Source organism: Ambystoma mexicanum, chromosome 5p, assembly GCF_040938575.1.
Source record: "Ambystoma mexicanum isolate Mex_15411 chromosome 5p, UKY_AmexF1_1, whole genome shotgun sequence".
NCBI lineage: Eukaryota > Metazoa > Chordata > Amphibia > Caudata > Ambystomatidae > Ambystoma > Ambystoma mexicanum.
The window spans coordinates 752648082-752669810 of NC_090930.1; the positions used below are offsets into that span (position 1 = coordinate 752648082).

At 49.3% G+C, this 21729-nt stretch overlaps 1 protein-coding gene across 1 annotated transcript in view; it reads right to left on the minus strand.

Annotated features, from left to right (window-relative positions):
* CRTAP (cartilage associated protein) overlaps nt 1–21729 on the minus strand; it is a 332976-nt gene that overhangs the window by 236904 nt on the left and 74343 nt on the right. The window contains exon 2 of the mRNA XM_069613133.1: nt 20782–20931. Within this exon, the coding sequence (XP_069469234.1) occupies nt 20782–20931 (150 nt within the window). The remainder of the gene's footprint in view (nt 1–20781; nt 20932–21729) is intronic.

Consider the following 21729-nt stretch of genomic DNA (forward strand, 5'->3'; position numbering starts at 1 on the left):
TACGGGGCCTCAACAGCTACCTGAAACGGAATAAAGTGATGCTGTACTTAAAGAGAATGCGCATAGATATAGCCCTGCTGCAGGAGACACACCTTACCAGAGAGAAGCAGGAGATGGTTAAGAAGAAATGGAAGGGCACTGTGGTGGGGGCTGCGTACTCGGCATATGCTAGAGGGGTCATCACGTGGGTGGCGCCGCATGTGCCGTTCCGAGTGCTTAGCTCCACGGCAGACTCGGAGGGCAGGATGGTGGTGGTGACGGGCCTCTTGGAGAACAGAGAAGTGCACATTGTAAACGTGTATGCCCCCAATAACGATACGGCAGCTTACTTTAGGACTCTTTATGGTACACTGGGGTCCCTGGCAGGGAGTACGGTAGTGTGGGGGGGGGGGACTTTAATTGCACTCTGAATCCTAAGATGGACAGATCAATGGACAGGGCGGGAAAAACGGCGCCGGCGGCCAGAGCGCTGGGAACATTATTGAGAGACCTAAACCTAGTGGATGTATGGAGGAGGATGCACCCAGAGGATAGGCAATATTCACACTACGCAGCGCCACATAATTTGCACACCAGGCTTGATTACATATTTGTAACGGCCGAGATAGTAGGAGACATAGTGGGGGCGGAATATAGGGCCCGAGTATTATCTGACCACTCGCCCCTGGTAGTGGAATGGAAACACCAGCCCCCAAGACCGCGGATCCCGACATGGAGGCTCAGGACCGAGGCGCTACAGGACGAGGGGTTCCGGGAGGGCCTACGGGATTCCATTGAGGAATACTTTGATATAAACACGGGCAGTGTACGTTCGATGGGCACTCTGTGGGAAGCGTTCAAGGTGGTGGTGCGCGGGGTGGCCATTTCTAAGGCTAAAGGGCTCCAGGGGGGTATAGAAAAGGAACTCCAAGCAACGGAAAGGGAGCTGGAAGACCTCACGCGGTGTGAAAACACCGCTCATGACGACAGAACTAGGATAAAAGAATTGCAGACTACCTGCAGTGAACTCTGGGACAGGCTGTGCAGACTTAATCACAGGAGATATACAGAGAGGATACATGCAGGTGGCAACAAGCCAGGCAGACTGCTGGCCTGGCTATATAAGAGTGAGACTCCCCGCTCGGTGATCAGTGAGGTCAAGGATGATGGAGGTTGCATGTGCAACACCCAAGTGGAGGTAAACGAGCAGTTCCATAAGTTTTATAGGCACCTGTACATGGACACAGGGGAGGATATGGGTCAAGTTATACTTGACACATTGGAGGACATAGAGTTGCCCACTCTTGATGACCTAGAACGCGCAGAATTAGACGCACCTGTCACCTCAGATGAGCTGGAGGTAGTGATCCAGAATTTGCCCACATGCAAGGCACCTGGTTCAGACGGATTGCCTAGTGAGTTCTACAAAACATAAGCAGGAGCTGATCCAACCACTGCTAGCTACTTTCAACGAGGCCTATGAGCAGGGCGAACTCCCGTTGTCCCTCCGCGAGGCTGTGATCATCCCACTTTTGAAGCCAGGGAAGCCAGCCGACGAGTGCGGATCTTATAGACCACTGTCCATGCTCAACCAGGACAGCAAAATACTCACTGCGGTGCTGGCCAACAGGTTGAAGAGGGTGATTGGGAAGCTGATACACCCAGACCAGACAGGTTACGTCCCGGGTAAAAACATTACAGATAACCACAGGAAGCTACACCATGTTATTGACCAGACTGAAGGGGATTCGGGCGAGCTAACCATAGTGTCACTAGACGCAGTCAAGGCTTTTGATTCGGTAAGATGGCCCTGGTTGAAAGCGGTCTTGAAGGGATTTGGAATGGGACCTGGATACCTCAGGTGGGTCCAGCTGCTCTACAGCGCCCCGCTGGCGATGGTCAAAACTGGGTCCACAATCTCAGACACCTGGCAACTTAGTAGAGGGACCAGACAGGGGTGCCCCTGGTCGCCCATGCTATATATACTAGCATTAGAGCCGTTGGCAATATGCCTGCGTCATCAATACGGGGAGGTGGGCATAAGCACGAATAGCGGTAGGCACCTGATATCACTATATGCGGATGACATGCTACTTTACTTGCGTTATCCGGAAGAAAATCTGCAGTACGTGTTAGAGGTAATGGAGCGATTTGCCACCCTTTCTGGCATATCGGTGAATCTCGGAATGTCCAGTCTCTTTCCTCTGGGCAGATACAGGAACGTCCCGTCGCAGAGGTTGCCTATCCTACCGATTCCATGGCAGACGGAAACGTTCAGGTATCTGGGATTAAACATCTACCACAAAATAGAGGCAGAACACAAACACAATACGGAAAGAGCGCTGGAAGGGATTAAAAACAGCATGGTTTTTTGGGCCAGATTGCCCCTGACCATGATGGGGAGAGCGGCCTTGCTTAAGATGGTGGTCTTGCCTAGACTTTTGCACTTTTTTGTGAACGTCCCGTTTCTGATACCGAGAAGCCTATTCGCTAAACTACATAGCATGTGCAGGGGTTTTCTATGGGGAAGCTCCAGGAACAGGGTGGCCCTGTGGAAGCTCCAGAACCCGTATGACAAGGGTGGCATAGGCCTGCCAAACTTTGAGCTCTACTACCTGGCGGGGCAGCTGTTGTATGTGGCTAGGTGGCTTTCAGTGGAAGACTCGGCAGAGGTGCGGCTTCTGCATGGAGATTCAGCCCCATACTTCCTGCAGGAGGTGGTGTGGTTGCGCAGGGATGAAATGGTGGGCAGGGGACGGCTGTTGAGACTGGACTGGGAGATCTGGCAAAGGACTTGGAAGATGATGGGAGATCGAGAACCATACTCTCGGCAGGCCCCGCTGGTGGCTCTGTGCGGGGATGACTCTCAGCTATTCGAATCAGTCCGAAGATACTGGGAGCAGGTAGGCCTGGCCACCCTCGGAGACATATGGCAGGATGGCGAGGCACTGGACTTCCAGGGGTTGCAGGAGGAGGCGGGGGTGCATGAAGGCCAATATATAACTTACGCCAGGCTTGTTAAAAAGACTAGAGAAAGATGGCCCGAGACAGTGCTAGCGAAGGACCCTGAGACCTCCCTAGAAACCATGTATGATGTGTCAGAGGGCGGGCACGAAATCTCGAGGATATATGAACTCTTACGAGAGAGGGCGGGGAAGGAGTTGCCCCGACTAAGACAGGAATGGGAGGAGGAGGTGGGAGGACCTATGCTGGATGGGCAATGGGAGTGGGCACAGAGATACCATAAAAAGGTGTCTCGAAATGCTAGATTCCAACAGCTTCAGCTGTATGTTACTCACAGGGCCTACTTGACCCCCGGGAAGATTGCAAGGTTTGGGGGCCTAGCCACGCAGCAATGCCCCAGGTGTGGGGAGGTGGACGCAGGGCTGCTGCATATGTTCTGGGCCTGCCCGGAAGTGCTCAAGTTCTGGTATGAGGTCAAAACGAGGCTGGCGGGCGGGGGAGTGGTGCTGGATGTGGAATCGGCTTGGTCATGCATGCTAGGGTTCTTTCCCAGACCCAGGCACTCCAAACACATAAGCAAAATGAAGGACCTGGCTTATGTTCTGGCCAAGCGCAGAATCGCAATGGGCTGGAAGGCGGCCCGTCGACCCAGGGTGGAACTATGGTGGGCAGACCTCTTGAAATGGGCGGAGGCCGAATCTGTTGTCTGGTTTGAGGCGGTCACCAGGGGGGGCGAAGAGGAAGTGGGGCCCCTGCTGGCCTGGCGGCAACTGGTGTCCTCCATAGCTAATTCCTGCCAGAGTAACAACGAAACAGAAGACTTGGGCAATGACCGTTTAGATACTGCACTGCCCGATAACGCTCCAGCAGCTGACATGGGAGATTCGGCTCTAGTTTAAGGGGGGGGAGTGATTTGGGGAGTTCTGATGGAAATTAAATGGCACAATGATGTTTTTTTTTGTATATTGAAACAGTTGAAATGTATGTTTTGTTTGGTTGTGAAAATTGAATAAAAATATTTAAAAAAAAAAAAAAAAAAAAAATCAGCAAAAGAGGAGAACATCCGCCGAGCAGGGCAAAGCTCAGCAGAGCAGAGCCATGCAAGCGAGAAGTCTGCACGATGTATGCCAACGTGGGAGGAGGACGGCGCAGCTCTGATGAAGGCAGAGTCCCCAAGCACCACGGGATGGCTAAGGCATGGAGCACTGGCCTTGCCACCAACAAATGCAAACGGCATCTGTAGACACTGAGGCCACCAATTCGCACACAAGGAAGCAGACCAAACAAAAAACAGGGCCAGAGGAGCTCATAGCCCGAGAAGGGCCAACATAGGAACAGCAAGGGTGAGACACACCCATAGCCCACAAAGGTCAATTCAAGACTCTGCCAAGGATAGAAGAGCTCATAGCACGAGAGTCACCAAACAGGAACCAAAGAGGTGAGAGTTACCGATCATCCATGACAGATGAACCATGAAACCAGAAGGGTCGTCGAAGCCCATGGCCTACGAGAGGCTATTACAGGAACCACAAGGGTCAGGAAGCAATAGAAGCCCATAGCATCCGAAAAGACCCCACAAGCCATGTCAAAGAAGCACATAGCCTACCCAAGGCCAAAGAGACGGAAGCATACAACATAAGAGAACTAAACCAAGAAACCCCAAGGGTTGCAGACAGTAGCCCACAAACAGTTAACCAAAAAACAGCAGGGTTGAGTTATGGCCATATCCTAAGTGGAAGTAACACGAGTGGGGCTGGAGAAGAGAATTCCTGAGGCCGGAGACTGGGAACGACCAGGAGACCTCAGATCAGTAACCAACCTCCACTAAATTCCCCTAGGTGGAGTAACCCTGTGAAAAGCATCAGATTAGAACTCTTTTCCATCTTCTTTCTTTCCAAAGTAGGTTAGTGGTAAGTCAGTTGAGGTTTTGGACAGAGGACTTCACTTATGCTGTGACATCCTGACAACTAGGGGTGTACTAAATTTCGACTTTGATTAAGTATTCGGCTGAATTTCAGCCAAAATCTAGGTATTCGGCTAAATACCTTTGTGAATACTCTAAGCCGAATGTCTGGTTTGTAGGATTACCCATCTCTCTGTGCTAGCGAGAGATAGGCAATCACAGAAAGCGGAGGGCAGGCTGCAGCAGCCAATAAGGTCTCTCCTTATTGGTTGCTGCAGCCTGCCTAAGCAGCATGCTGATGAGGCCTGGCCACGGCTGGCAAAAAGAACTATGGGGAGCACATCCCCTCACTTTTCTCAAGCCAGCCGTGCCCAGACCACAACTGCCGGCCTCCGATGCGTTTTTTTCACTGCACAACCAACAAAAAAAGCAGCATCGGAGGCTGCCAAGGCAAGGCCAAGCAACCCCCACAACGGTTTATGCATCGGGGGTCACCAGGCCTTGCTGTGATGGCCTCTAATAATGCTTTCTTTCTAGAAAAATCAGCATCAGAGGGTGCCAGCACAAGGCCCAGCAACCCCCACAATTGTGGCAGCATCAAGGTCACCCACCTTGCACGGCAGGCCCGCAAGCATCATTTAAAGAAAATAATAAAACAAAAATATCATTACAGGGGCTGCCGGGGGAACGTCCTTTGTGGCACTTCCCCTCCCATCCCCGCCAATTGCTGATGGGCGTTGCTGGGCTTAGCCCTGACAGGCCGCAAGGCCCAATATTTGTTTTTTTTGTTTAAATGCAAAAAGCATTATGGGGGTCACCAGGGCAAGGCCTTGTGCACCCACTTATCCTCCTCAATTGTTGATGGGGGTTGCTGGGCCTAGCCCTTGCGGCACCACGCCTCCATAAGAAAAGTAGGCCTGATAGACCTTTATTATTAATTAATTATATCCTAGCACTTCTTGAAATATTTTTTACTGTGGCATGCCACCAGTGACAGGGTGGGGAAAGGTTTAAATGTGCACAATGCCAGGCACCACAGGAGGATTGTTGCAATAATTCATGGTTCATTGGTATGGCTCCACTAACAGAAGAACAAGTTACTTTCTTACCTGGTAACGTTGTTTCGATGGTCCGACGACGTATTCCATATCTATGACAGGTAATGTCCACAGCTGTGCTGCTTCGGAAAATCTTTGGCGTCTGCGTCCTGCGTCGATGACGTCGATGCGCCGTCCCCGAGGACCTCCTCCGACGGCCGACGTCACCCGATGTGATAAGTAGGACACACGACGCCCATAGCCTCAGTTATAGTTTTTTCCCAGAACGTGTGCCGCCAGTTCTCTGCCAGTCAGACCCACAAGGCCTTGTGGAACGCAAGCTGCAATCGCAAAACAAATTCTGCAGCGGGGAAGGCAGGGAGGGAGCGATATGGAATATGTCGTCGGACCATCCCATCGAAAGAACGCTACCAGGTAAGAAAGTAACTTGTTGTTCGAGGGGATTGGGTCCTCCGACGTATTCCATATCTGTGACAGACTCCCAAAGCAGTACCAAGCAAAAAGGCGGGAAAGAATTTAGAATACAAATTTAGCATGCCCAATCAAATTGTGGAATAGAGAACTGCCTTGCCAAAGGCCAGATCTTGCCCTCTGATGGAATCGAGGGAGTAGTGACGTACAAAAGCATGTACTGAAGCCCAGGTGGCTGCATCACAGATGTGACGAATAGGAACTCCCCTCTGCAGGGCAGCAGACGCAGCCACTCCTCTGGGTAGAATGGGCCCGCAAGCCAGCCAGAGGGTCCTTACCCGCCAAGCGGTAACACTCGGAGATAGCTAAAATAATCCAACGAGAAAGTCTGTTTCGTCACAGCTTGTCCCAAACGCTTTCCAGCGTAACCAATGAAAAGTTGATCGTCCACTCTGACCCCGGACATGCACGAAATATAAAAGCTCAACGCTCTCCGAGGATCAAGCCTATGGAGCCTCTCCTCTTCCTTACCAGGATGTGGAGGAGGATAGAACGCCGGAAGAACAACCTTCTGGCTCAAATGAAATTCCGAAACCACCTTCGGAAGAAAAGAAGGACGAACTCTAAGGACAACCCTGTCCTTGTGAAACACAGTGAAGGGTGGCTTAACTGAAAGTGCCTGTAACTCACTCACTCTGCGAGCGGAAGTAACTGCAAACAAAAACACAGTTTTCAGAGTTAACAGCCTCAAGGGGCAAGAACGTAAAGGCTCAAACGGAGTACCCATAAGAAACTTAAGAACAAGGTTCAAATCCCAGCCTGACACCAGAAAAGGTGACGGAGGGAACACATTAGTGAGCCCTTTCAGAAACTGCGAAATTAAAGGAATTTTGAAATAGGAACACTCTTCAGACGAGCGCTTAAATATGGACAGCACCGCCAGGTAACCTTGAATGGTCCCCACTTGCAAGCCCCTGTGGGCCAAATAAAGCAAAAAAGACAGAACCATGGGAATGTCACATTCAAAAGGATCCACATTCTGAACTCTGCATCAGTCGCAGAACTTTCTCCAACGGCAACGTTACAGAGACTTAGTTGCCGGCCGCCTGGCCGAGAGCAACACCTCCATCACATCTTCAGGGATGTCCCAATCCTTATACCTCAACCTTTCAGAAGCCAAGCGTGAAGATTGAGGGATCTGACCTCTGGATGGAGAACCTGACCCCCCTCCCGTGAGAGCAGATCGTCTCGGTAGGGAAGACGACGTGGAGGGCAGATGGACAAGTCTAGAAGGTCCGGGTACCACGTCCTCCGGGCCCACGCCGGAGCAATGAGGATCATCCAAGAACCGAACCTCTAACCTCTGCAGCACTTGCGGGATGACGGGGACTGGAGGAAACGCATACAGCAGTGGGAATAAACTCCACCACAAACGCGTCTCCCAAGGCTCCTTTTGAAGGAAATTCCCGCGAGCAAAACCTTTCGCACTTCCGGTTGACACTGGAGGCGAAGAGATCCACTTGAGGGGTCCCCCAAAGGGCAAAGATCTCCAGGAGAATCTCCTGAGCCAGCTCCCACTCGTGAGAGATCGTGCTCTGCCTGCTCAGAGCGTCCGCCGTCTCGTTGTCATCTCTGGCCAGATGAACCGCCGAGATCGAAACTTCCTGCTGGATGGCCCAGAACTCGAGCTGCATTGCCTCCCTGCACAGCGGAAGTGACCCTGCCCCCCCCCCACCTTTTTGTTGAGGTAGTGCATGGCCACCGTGTGGTCTGTTAGAATCAGGACACTCTTTTTGCACACAGTCGGCAGAAAAGCCTTCAGGGCTAGCCTGACGGCCCTCAGCTCCAACAGATTGATATGGAGTCTGGACTTCGACGGAGACCAACGACCGCTGACTGTCAACTCGTTGGCATGAGCTCCCCATTCCGTGAGGGATGCGTCGTCACGATCGTCACCTCCGGCCAGGGCAGCCAAAATGGGGCCCCCTTCATCAGTTTGCCCTGGACGGCCCACCACAGAAGGTCCCTGGCTACCAAGGACGGCACCTGAACAGGGTCCGACAGCCTGCCGGAGGACTGAGACCACTGGAGCTTGAGTGCCCACTGCAAAGATCTCATCCGCAGATGAGCCTCTGGCACCAGAAGAATGCAGGATGCCATGAGGCCGAGCAGTCTCAAGAATTCAGATGCTGGGAGATTCTGGGCAAGCTGAAACTTGTGCACCATCTGCTGAATGTGAAGAGCCCTCCCCTGAGGAGGAAAACACTGCCCCACGGACGTTTCGAGCACTGCTCCGATGTACTGGAGCCGCTACGTTGGTGTCAAATGGGACTTCTTTAAATTGAGGGAGAAGCCCAGCCTGTGAAGGGAGTGGCAGGTGACGGACAGATGATCCAGGACTTGCTTGGGAGAGCTCCCCCTGATCAACCAATCGTCCAGGTAGGGGTAGACGTGAATCCCCCCTTTCCTGAGATGCGCTGCCGCCACCACCACCATGAGCTTGGTGAAAACCCTCGGGGCGGAGGTCAATCCGAACAGCAGGACCCGAAACTGAAAGTGCGAGTCGCCAACCGCGAGCCTCAGGAACTTCTTGTGCTTGGGCTGGATCGGCACATGGAAGTAAGCATCCTTGAGGTCGAGAGACACCAACCAGTCCTGAAATTGAAGGGCCTGGAGGACTTGAGAAAGGGTTACCATCTTGAACTTGTCCTTCCTGAGGAGCTTGTTCAAACCGCGCAAGTCCATGATGGGTCTCAATCCCCCGTCTTTCTTCGAAATCAAAAAATAAGGGGAATACCATCCCTTGGTCCTCTCCGCTACAGGCACCAGTTCTATGGTGCCTTTCTCCAGCAGGGCTTGAATTTCCTGCGCAAGGAGCGGATCCGGACTCTTCAAAGAGAGGTTCCCTGGTGGATTGTCGTGAGGCCTCTGCCGAAAAGGAAGACCGTAGCCGTGGGTTATGATCTCCAGAACCCACACATCCAAAGTAATGGCTTGCCACTCTACAAGATCCTGCGCCAGCCTTCCTCCAACCGGCGAACCATGGGACCTGGCCTCATGACTGAGTGGTAGCGGCTGCGGCGTTGCCTGAGGTCAAAGAGGCAACTGCCCGAGCGGCTTTGGCACCTCGAGTACCTTTTTTCCACCTCTGGCACTCTTACGATAGCCTCTTTGACTGCTAGCTCCTCTCGCTTTACTGAAGGACGAGTAATAGCGAAAGGAACCTCCCCTCCATTGCTGTCCCCTAGGACCAAAAGGCAGAGGTTGGCGAACTGCAGCGCCCAACGATTTTGCTGCAGCTTTGGAGGTCTGCAACCTCTCAAGGCTCTCGTCAGCCTTGCTGCCAAAAAGGTGTTCACCGTCAAAAGGCATGTTGAGGAGCCGGGACTGCACATCAGGAGCGAACCCAGACTTCCGCAACCACCCAAACCTGCGCATTACGGTGCTCGCCGTCATGGACCGGCTGCCACAATCCGCCAAGTCCAAACCCAACTGAACGGCCTCACACATAGCATCCTTGCCATCCTGAACCATAGCAAGGAAACCATCCCATTCGTCCCCTTCGGGAATATGATCAGCCGCTAAAGCAACACAGTTCCACAGAGTGTGTGTGAAACGAGACAAGGCACATATGGAGTTGCCCCCTGAAATGCCATACCCCCCGAAGAAAACACTTTCTTCGCCCAGCCGTCAAAACGTTTGTTGTCCCTATCCGGAGGGATGGTAGGATACGACGCCTGCTTTGCTGGGGCTGTAGCCGCCTGCACCACCAAACTCTCTGGGGTGGGGTGCCTAGACAAGTAGCAGGGGTTGCTACTGGCTGGACGGTATTTTCGCGACAAAGACTTGCCCACTGCCGGGAGACTCTCCGGAGCAGTCCAAGCCGCCGCCACCCTTCTCTGCAGAGCCATATGAAAAGGCAAAACCGGGTCAGTGGGTAGACCGAGATCAAGGATGTCCGTGAGATCATCCTGAACGAACTCCCCTGGGGGAGCTGACCAACCCAAGTACTCGGTAACCCGAGACATAAGGCACGGATATGAAGAATCGGCATGAGTGCCAGGCTCCGGCCGACAAAACTCCACCTCCGGAGAGGTGTGCAGTCCACTGGCATCATGCAGCGACTGCCTCAGGTCATCAAACTGGCTATGGCCCGAGATAAGGTCATCTGGAACCGTAACCGGAACCAGGCCGCCATCAGAGCCTTCCTCACCCTCTGAAATGTACTCTAGGTGGGGAGAGGAAGACCTCTGCGGACCAAAGCAGTGCCGGACCTTAGCCATAGCCTTTCTAGGGGCAAACCCCGTGCCACGGGGCCCCTCCGACACCACCGCCTCGAAAGGCGCCGGCGTCGACAGAAAAGGCGTCAAGGGCGCCGAACGTGTCGGCGCCGGCGTCGACAGAAAAGGCATTGACGTCGAGCGAATCGGCGTCGACGACAGCTGCAGCGCCGCCAGCATCGGCGGCGTCGACACAGTCCTCGAAGCCAGAGCTCCGAGCGGGTCTCTCGACAACCTGGGCGCCGACGGCGTCAGCGACCCCCTCGGAGGCAGAGCCTCGAGAGAAATCGTCGACGACCTCGGCACCACAGCCGTTGACGTCGTCTTCGAAGACAGCACAGGATCACGCGGTCTCGAGCGCGTCGAGGACCGGGACCTGGAACAGACATGATGAGAACGGCTACCCTTGTCCGAGCGGGACCGCTCCCGCGAGCCGTGTGACCACCCGAGCCCAAAGGCGTACGGGCGGTGTCTCTCGACCGGTGCCGACCGACCCCACTCGGAGGCGTGGATGGACCGGTGCCCTGAGATTCCAGAATCGCTAGCATCTGCTTCCCGAAGGAAGCCCATTCCTTCGGTGTCGCTTGCATGGAAGGATAAGCGACCCGCCGACGGGCGGAGTCCTCGGAAGAGGACGGGGAAGGCGACCTATGTCGGCGCTTCCTGGAATGCCTAGAAGAGGCGGAGGAGTGGCGAGACCGACTCCTGGAAGGAGACCCACCGGACTTCCGACAATGACGTGGAGAGTCACCCCTCGAGTCATCGGTCGAAAGCCCCGCAGACCTCGACTTCTGGGGCTTAGACATCTGGCCTACCGACAGCATCTTCTTGCGTTCCCGCAAGGCCTTTGCAGTGAGCGACTGGCAGTCGACACAGTCGTCCGTATCGTGGGCCTCCCCGAGGCACCAGAGGCAGGCGTCGTGCGAGTCCATGACTGACATCTTGGACCCACAGTCCCCGCAGTTCTTGAAGCCCGGACGCGGGGTCGAAGAAGAGAAAGACATCGCCATGAACAGGTCTACACAACCAACCGAACAGGTTCAACGAACCGAGAATAGAAAATAGCAAACTCCAACGAGTCGAGGCGTACCGAGATTCACGAAGCGAACACGTTCGCGGAAAAAACGGAACTGAGGCTATGGGCGTCGTGCGTCCTACTTATCACATTGGGTGACGTCGGCCATCAGAAGAGGAGGTCCTCGGGGACGGCGCATCGACGTAGGAGCCAAAGATTTTCCGAAGCAGCACAGCTGTGGACATTACCTGTCATAGATATGGAATACGTCGGAGGACCCAATCTCCTCGAAATGTTCTTTTTTCATTTTAGTGATTTATCTTGACAAAACTGCTGTCAGAAGAAGCCAAAACAAAAAAAAAAGAAAGGTCTCATCTTCCTGGGAAGAGATTGGCAAGTGCCTCGAGAGAAGGGGAAGTCGGGTACTGAGCATATTTGCTGATGAGGGCTGCCTGGAGTGAGAATCCACAATAATACACATAATAATAATCCCTTACGAGGATGTGAAAGTCATTTTCTTTTGATGTTTGGTTTTGGAATGAAAACATAGATTTCCAAATTCAGGAAAGTCTGATTCAGTCGGGCCATGCATCTTTTCACAGTACATCCATGTAAAATATGGACTACACCATGCCAATGCTTTTTAAAAGCTTTTTGAGAGTATAACTGTCCACCTTATCAAAGCATTTTCTTTAAGCTTTGAGGTAAAACGGTACAGCTCTTCAAAGTATGTGTATACACCTTTTGAAGTAAAACCTTGCCCTTCCATAACAGTCATGCGATTTTTTGCTTTACTATTTTTTGGGACACAATAGACTTTTGGGTTTGTGCCAAGATCATTGAAGGGCTGCTGGACATAAGAACAAGACGCCACCCCATCCCCAGAGTACACCCCAGGCAGGTCCCCATACCCAGTGTACCTTGCGTGGCAGCCCCAAGGTTTGTTGGCATCATGAACAGCAACAAGGTGAAAACGAGCCCCGTTTGGGATTACTTCACAGACAAGCTTGGCAATCACTCAAAAGCTGTGTGAACAGTGTGCTGAGCAATTCTATCTCATGGGTCAGCAAACTCAAAACAATGTAGCACAGCTGCATTAACAAAGCACCTATATGAAGGCATATGAAGGGAAAAGAGAAGCAGTCGTAACCAACAGCCATTGTCAGGATTCCAGGTCCCACATGGTCAGTGTGGCACAAATGGAAGCAGGCCAGAACACTGCAATTACAGCCTCCCCAAGATGGCGCTGCCAAGTCCCGACAACCCGCTCTACAGGCAATGCTGTAGTTGTTTTCAAGATGGCGCCTCTCAGGCTGTAAGCATCTGGCAGGATATGCGGCTTAGAGAAGTGGATTTAAGCAGCTTTGGCCGTAAGCTCCTTACGTCGCTTCTCTCTTGAACTCTGACAATACCCTTGTTCTGTGCCTCTGCCTTTCCGCCAGTGCCCCTTATTCCTCCTTTCTCCTCGCCTCTCTGGATTTCTTTGCTCCGCCTTTCTCGTCGCTCTTCTGCCTACCCAGCCCGCCAGCGCGGACCCCATTCTCTTGTCAGCCATCTGCCTTCTCCCGGAGAAGCTGTTTTTTGGCATTGTTAGGGAGAATTCTCATCTATGGCTAATTTACCTCACCTAGTGAGTCCCCCAGCAGCTTTGCTGGACTTCTGGAGTTTATTTTTTTTTCCACCTGGTAAGAGTGAGAGCTTTTCCCCCGACTCTTACCTGTGTTTTGCTATGTGTTTCTATCTGTTTTTGTGATTGTGGACTCTGAAGCACACCACTTCAGCAACCCCCTTCTTTTTGTGTGTCACACAGAACCTTCACTGCCGTGGCACAGGGTTGTCTTGAAGACTTCACTCGACTCCATTTCTGAGGTGACTACTGTCCTTCAGAAAAGGGTAAAGTTACCATTAACTTTACTTAGTCAATCTACCACAGATCCAGTGAAACCCATCTTCCATGGAGTACTGGAAAGGGTTAACTCGTATCCCTTATTATCTGTACCTCGTAGAGCATTGTTTCGCTCTTTTAACATTTAGATTTAGCTGGTGGGAGTGGCATCTACCCTAACTTTTCTACCGTGATTATATTAGATAAACGTGGTACTGTTCTTGGCTATTATATTAGCCTCGAACATAAACCCACTTGACCAAATCGTCTTTCTTTTGGCTCCGGTTGGTTTTATTCGCCATTTCTTTTTGTTAAAGTCCTTCTTGTGTCTTACTTTGCGTGGCAAACTAGGCTCGCCTTCTTTGTTCACCGTCTTTTGGCGGGCTTTCTGTTCAGAAGCCATCCACCAGGCACCTGGGTGTCTAGGTGGGCTGAATGTGAGGGAGGGGTGTAGTTACCCCCTGCACAGGGTATCCTAGGAAACCCAAGTCACACTTTGTCATGATTGGCCAGAGTAGTTGTCCGGGCTGGACAGCCCCCCTGCTGGGTGATTGAAAGCCAGGCTCTGTGAATGGGGGTTTTTCGCATAAAAGGCAGGTCTCTTGGGCAAGAAGTCAGAGAGTCGCCACTGGAACTACAAGGAACCAAAGAGAAGCGGAGAGAACGACGGCTGCTGCAACTACCCCGTCCCGTTGAAGCCCTGCTGCAGTCCTAAGCTATCTTCCCTTCCACGACTTAGAGAAGATCCAGTCCGGAGTCTTCTTCCCTTGAGCTTGGTGGGGATAACCAACTCACCTTCTACAGCCAGAGGATCCTCTTCCTTGGTCGAAATGGCTGCACACTGCTGTAGTGGTCTGGATAGCCACCTGAAGAGCCTCTGCTGTTTTTAAGGAGTGCACCTTTTATTCCTTGTCGCTGCTGCCGGCTTCATCCCCGTGTGGTGCAGACCCCCTTCAGACGTCCTCCTTCACAACGAAGCTCCGGGAATCGTGGCTCTGCGGGAAACCAACTGGAACATCTGCCAGGGCACCAGCTGCACCACTGGGACAAGGTACTGTGTTCTGTAGAGGAAACTGGGTGAATCCCTTTTTCTTCATTTCCAAGGCTTGCCCTCGTCTTCCCTCCTTCTTATAACTTTTGCTTCCGAACATTGACAATATCGAAGTACTTTTTTGGCTACGTTGAATCGTGAACTGTTTGACCGTGTGATCTTCGGCAACTGGCCCCGGTGTCTTTCGACCCTGGCTCCGGCCCCTTCACTTTTGAACTCCTGTCTTTGAGTGTTTCTTGATTCTGCCTGCCTAACCAAAATATCGCCTGTGATTTTTGTCTCCAACTCCCTCTGGGTATCTCAAGTGCTAAGTGTGTTTTTGCCCTGGTAGCATTTCATGTCACGGATACGCGTTTGTTTAGTAGACCGAACTGTCAAAAAGTGATCGCAATTGTATTCGTGGTAACGTGTTTTGTTCATAACACCGGTTCATTCAAACACAGGGTACTTACATTGAGACTTACTGTACAAAGTGAATTGGTTAGTTGTAGTATATTTAACGTGTGGTTTTTATTGCAGTTTTATAGAAGTGTTTTATAACAGATGGTTTAAAAATAAATGTACTTATATTTTTATACCTGAAACCTTGAGTCAGTGTTTGCTTGAGTCACAGTAATTGTGGTCCCTTTTGTGTAATCTCTGCTACTGCTCATATACTCTTGAGATAAGCCTGGCTGCTCCGCCACTGCTACCACTCTGACATACTAGTACAGGCTTGTACCAAAGGTAAAACTTGTATTGCCACCCATAGTCTTAATTGTGTGTAGTGGTCCCTAAGAGCACTGCACAGGAGTCTGCCTAACAGGCATTTCATCACTGAAGTTCCAGATTAGGTTTCTTTCCCCAGCGAGGTCACAATTTCCTGTTGCTAAACTAGGGTTCAGATGCTTGCCGGAATCCCTCGTGCAGCATCTTGCAAGAAGCTGCTATGGGATACAAGGTCAGTGCTCACTTCACACGTGACACCCACTGTGCTCTACGTGACAAGAAGAAAACCAAAAGGCCATTGGCCCAACTCGCCATCCACTGCTTGGAGGAAAGAAAAAAAAAAAGAAAAAAAATCAAGCCTGGTCTTCTCAGGAGAACCCCTCTGCACAGGCTGCGCACCGGAGCATTGGTGAAAAGTTTGCATTCGATCTGCAACCATTTTCCATTGTGTAAGACATAAGCTGTGCGCGATAAATAACCTGAAACCGCGTTACAAACGGCCAACCCGAAAATATTTTTCCACCCGTTTAATCCCTGACATTCAGCAAAACGTGTGCCATAAAATTGCAGCGGAGGTGCGGTATCCTGAAAAAAAATGGCATTCACAGTAGATTTTAGGACCTCAGAAAACACGAGTTTAACAGGCCACTGGCTGGATAGCAACATGGACAGGCATGGCGTTTTGTTGCTGTGTGAAGCATTTAACAGCAACCATAATGTGGCCAAGATAAGCTTTGCAGGAAATGCTCCAGAAACGGAAAATTGTGCATTGCAAACGGCAGGTTGTTGTGCGAGTCAATGCAGCAAACATGCGTAAAGCAACTAGAGACTTTGTAAGTGTGGGGTGTTTTGCATATGCCCTGCAATTGTGCATACATAATGGACTTTTTGCACAAAAGATCTGTGTCCGACATGCTGGCCCATGCAAGAAGGCTTGTTGGACGTTTTAAACATTCTAGTTCTACCGCCTCTCGCTTGCACTCCATCCACAAATATCTTGGGTCTGCTGAAAAGCAGCTAATCCAAGATGTATCACGTTGGAACAATTCCTTTTTGATGCTGCAGCGTTTGCTGGAGCAGAGGCAGCCAGTGAGCCTCTGCTGTGCAGAAGATTACAAAGTGCCAAATCTTTCAGCCACCCAGTGGCTTAAAGCAGATAATGTAGTCATTGCTGGTACCATTTGCAGAGCTGACCAAGGAGATTTTCACACATACAGGAAACATTTCCATGGTTATTCCGGCTGTCCAAGCTTTAACAATATACCTGAGCTCTGGGAGGTAAAAGATACAGGTGTTAAGCTTGTAAAAGCAGAGATACTGAAGGAAATACAGGGTCGGTTTTGCGATCTTCAAGAAATGCCCATTTACTCTGTGGATCCTTGCTTCAAGCTGCGGTTCTTCAGCACTGATGTTGTAGGGAGCTGTGTCAAATGTAAAATACAGTCCTAAAACTGCTTGATGAACCTACATCGCACACAGTGGAACAAACTGCACGGTCAGAAGTATTTGCTACTAACAGCCAAGAAGAGCTGCCTGCCAAGAAAGTTACACCTCCAGTAGGAATCTGATCCTTCTGGGACTGTTGGTGAACAACCTGCAGGCAGCATTGTGTGTGAGTCAATCAGTTCACTGGACTCTGAACATGCTTTTTGGGGCAAGCCGTTGCTCCCTAAAAACCAAGACCCACTGAAGTGGTGGGAAATGCACAGTACACACTTTCCAGGGCTAGCGAAAGTTGTATGCCCCCACAACCTCACCTGTGTGGACAGTGAAAGGGTCTTTAGTACAGTAAGAGATATTTTTTATTCCGAACATCAGTCTAGCCCGGTACCAGAAAATGTAGAGCGTCTGGTATTGCTTCAATGTAATCTCCCACACATAGGCTTCCCATATTAGTGCAACATGTGTAAAGAAAGTGAAACCAATTTCTTGTTCTTTAATTACATTGTGTTCTATAAAAACGTAATAAACCCAAAATGTATGCATATATTATTGGGAGACTTTTCTTTGTTTGCAAAGTGTCATTTAACATGTGCTTTAATATGTTCTAGCAAAGAAATCTATTCGGCTCACTATTCAGCACTGGCTGAATACTTGGACCAACTATTCAGTCGAATAGTAAATTCACTATTCGGTACACCACTTTTGACAACCACTCTTTGTTGTTTTGTAGCATAGGGATTTCATTTTAGCGATAGGGACTAGAGAAAGTTATTCTTTACGTTTTCTAATAAAGGTCTGTTTGAATCACGTCTGTGTGTCCGTCTCCTACTTGCAGAGGCTAGATGAAGTAGAATGCAGAGTCTGGAAGATAGAAGATAAAATGGCTACTACCTCCTCATATACAAACAGTATGCATACACTTCTTAAATTCGTGGTGGCAAAGAATGAGGACTTAAACAGCCGCTCTCGTATCAATAATTTCTGGATCATTGGGGTTAAGGAGTTCAACAACCACGGTCCCTTGGAATTTTTCATGAAACAGCGGTTTTAAGATGCGTTCACCCAATTCGGTTTTCACCGTTATTCGTTGTTGAGGCGCGCACAGGGTCCCAACAGTGAGGCTTATTGAATTTGAGACTGGCAAACCATTCTTAGACAGGCCTGAGAGCAAGGTGACTTTCAGAATAAAACATACTAGCAATATGTATTCCCTGATTGTTCAATAGCTGTGCCGGATTAAAGGAAATTAATTACTGGATAGCACTTTAGGAGAAAATAAAACATAATACCTCAATGCGCTTTCCAGCTAAGCATCACACTGTGCATGATAGCCAAGCACACTTCTTTCATACATTAGAATTCATTGAAACGTTGAGGCCGACCAATACGGATCACTTTCGAGCTCCTGTGCTGGTGATGGTCAGTCCTTCGGCTTGAGAGCAGCCTTGCAAAACAGAACAGACTGCAATGCTCTACGCCTATGAACTTGGCTGTTGAAATCCTTGGACAAGTTTTGGAGACAAGCAATTGGATTAAGAAGGGAGGTGAACATATGTGCAAGAGTGACTTGCGTACATATATCCCTTAAATATTGCATACTGTCCCTTTTTTTCCCGCCTTCTAGACAGAAGACTGGTTGAAAACTGCTTGGTTGAGCGACTCCTCGTGTGTGAACCACAAGTGTTTAGACATCAGGTTTGCAGGGCGGTAGGGAATCACACTGACGAATTGGGGTCGACAGTGGGGGTTAATGTGTTCAATGGGAAAATGCTTTTTGAATGGATATCCAAGCAATGGCAACAAGTGATGAATGAAGAACTGATGCAGATTTATCTGATCATTTGCTAACAGCACAACTGGATGTATACTAATTGACCTTTTCACAATTGACCTCAGGAGAATTGACCTAATTTAAAAGGTCAATTAGGACATATATGCAGGGGGAACCCCCCCCCCCCGTCAACCTCCCACCCAATCCAAAAAAAACTGCAACCCGCCCCCACCCAATCACCTTATATTATTATATTATTTACAATCCAAAACCAACCCAACACATATATAAAATAAGGTAGGACCACTAGAATTAGGTCAATTAGGACAAAAGGTCAATTGTAGAAGGTCAATTTGGGTAATATCGCAACAACTACTGGATAGGACAGTGCCAAGATGTGATGGGTGTAATAGAATGCAAAATCATTGATGCTCAAGTTACTTACTGGGAAGGTACACTTGGTTTGGAATGGGCTATACATCGGTAAAAGGGGATGTTGTGGTTAAACATCTGGTATCCGCATAAATGACCGGTAAAACCCCACAAATTATATATTTGTTCAAATGTCAGCCGTTCGAAAATTTCGAACGGCTGAACATTTCAAACAAATATAGCATTCTTGACATTATAGCGAACAAGGGGAGGGGGTTGCGGGGATGTCCCCCACACCCTTGTTTGTTAGAATGGCATCGGGGCTGCAGGGTTGTCCCCCGCACCAGAAACAATAAAGGTTTGAGAATAGAAAAAAATAAACCCTGCTGCGCTGGTTCCTATCCACCGGCTTCGCAGGGAGACAGGGAGTCGGCGGCACACAGCGAGGTGTACAGCAAAAAGGTAAGTAAGGAGGGGGAGTGGGGCGGGTTGCCAGAAATGTCTGAGGGAGAAAAAAAATGAAAGTAATTTTCGTTCAAATAACTTGTTTCTTTCTCTCTCCGACATTAACTAGAATGCAACGTATATGATATTCCTACAAGAAGCTTATTTTACACCAATGGCAATCTGGATTTACCATAAAATTGGGATGCCACAGGCATTACTCCACCTTTTCCGCCTACGCTTGTGGTTTAGTATATTCATACATCGTTCCTTGGGTTTTAAACTCTATGAAGTATGCCCGGATCAAGAAACGAGATGTCTAGCTGTGGCTGGAGAACTCAAGAAGTACCAGTTAACCTTAATTTCGTGTTATGTCCTAATGTTGAGAAGCTGACAACACTAAGACATAGTATGATTGTCTGGGGTGGCGATTTCAATATTGTATTAGACTCTGGGCTAGGTAGGTCATATTCTGACCCACGACCCATCTCTAAATTGGCATGCAGAATACTGCAATTATGTGAGATTTACGAACTGGTGGATGTTTAGAGGCTTAGACCTCCTGCTACGAAAGGCTACTTTCTCCTCACCTATACATAACTCCTCAACGTGCGTAGACAGTTTTGCATCCTGATAAGGGGGCTCAATGGACTGCTCACTGTAGTATATTTCCACCCACCTTTTCTGATCATCTATCTATGCCCTTTTCCGATTGGCTCTTATCCCATACTATGTTGGGGGATGGGACCATCCACTGTTTTTCTGTCCCAGGCAATGGCAGTGGGCACAACGTGTTAGAAACCCTTTCTAGGGATTACCGGGAGTCACCCCCCTCCCCAGTGAGATCACGGTTGCTGCACCACCATAGAGGATGTGAAGCTTATCAAGCTCACATCCCTAGTCCCAAAGTGGGAGGCTCCACCTTGGGGAAAGGAGACAAATTCCCTGGATTCTTCACAGAATCAGGTTCTGTATCAAAGTGAAAACAAGGACTGTATAAAAACAGGGAAGAGGTATGTCAATTTCCAAAACAACATTGAAACCACTCACTAGCTACTGCAATAGATGCATTGTGAGACTGTAGATTTAATCAATGCATTCTGGACTACCCCATCTCATTTACTTCAATAGTTGGCAGAAAATTGGACAAAGGTCATCTAATGTTTATTACTCCGAGCAGATGTGTCATTTTAATATTTCAAAACACAAAATCAACGCATGTTTAAAGCAGATTACTAACAAATTCCAGTACCAATGTTCTAAAGTACCAATACGCATATGATAATACTTGGATGAACAAAATGTTTTACAGCCACTTTTCAAATCGTCAGGTCATCAACCTTTAACTCGCCGAACCACGTCCCTATCCAAAGCGGAAAGGTAGTTGTAAAGGGACCTGTGCCTGGCGTTGATGACTTGCGTTGATCAGTCAGTATGGACAGGCGTTAAAAGCTCACAATAACTAAAAGAAAGGCTAATAAATGACAAAGCACACACCTCATAGGACTTAGTCTCCAGGTCTTTGATGTGGTCCTCTGCATCAGGCATGCTCTTGTAGTATGCCATGTTCCTCTTCATCATCTCATCTTCCGGGTGTTTAAGCATAAACGTGTGTGCTGCAGCAATAGCTTTTGGGAAGTTGTTAGCCTGGAGGCGCAAGACAAAAAAGGGAAAAAACGGTTACACCCCATCAAGAAACAGACAATATTAAGACCTGAAAGTACACGTTTTTACAGCTACTCAGCTAGGGGAGGGATCTGCATTTTTTTTACCTTATCTCTGCTAGTGTAGGCAAGTTGGGTAACGCAATTAAAGAGCAAACAAAGGACAATGATTGGTTCTACAGAAAACATTAGAACAGGTCTCATTTGGAATAAGCATCTGCTTAGCAGCAACGTCCAGCCTACTGCTTCTGGCACACCAGTTACACTGTTGTAATCACTTATCTCAATTCAATAAAAACACCAGCACTTCGTTCAAAAATTGGTTATGATGTGTGAGCCTTTTGCGCAGTCTAGTTATATGGGTAAGGTTTATTTACGAGATTATGGAAAATCTTTCATTCCAAGTCATTAATTTTTTGTTTTCCCCCCATTTTGATTCCCATTGTTCTCTTCAGAAACTTCTGAGAGCAGCAAAACAAATCCAGAAGGCTGAATCCGTTACAAACTAATGAAATAAGGGCCATCCGGGGGCAATCAACAACAAATCACTGCCGACTATGCAAAATCGTACCAGAAAAAGAGACAGTGAAACATCTTCTACTAAGATGCCCGAACACAATCAAATGGAGACGAGCGTCCCTCGGCCCCCTTCTCAAACCATTCAGCCTATAGGAGGAGTAAGTGTGGTGGAGACGCTTGATGAGTGGTTCAAAGATTTCTTGGGCCTTAGCTACGGCAAAAATCTTAAAGGCCGCTTTAGACGAATGTGCTAAACAAACAA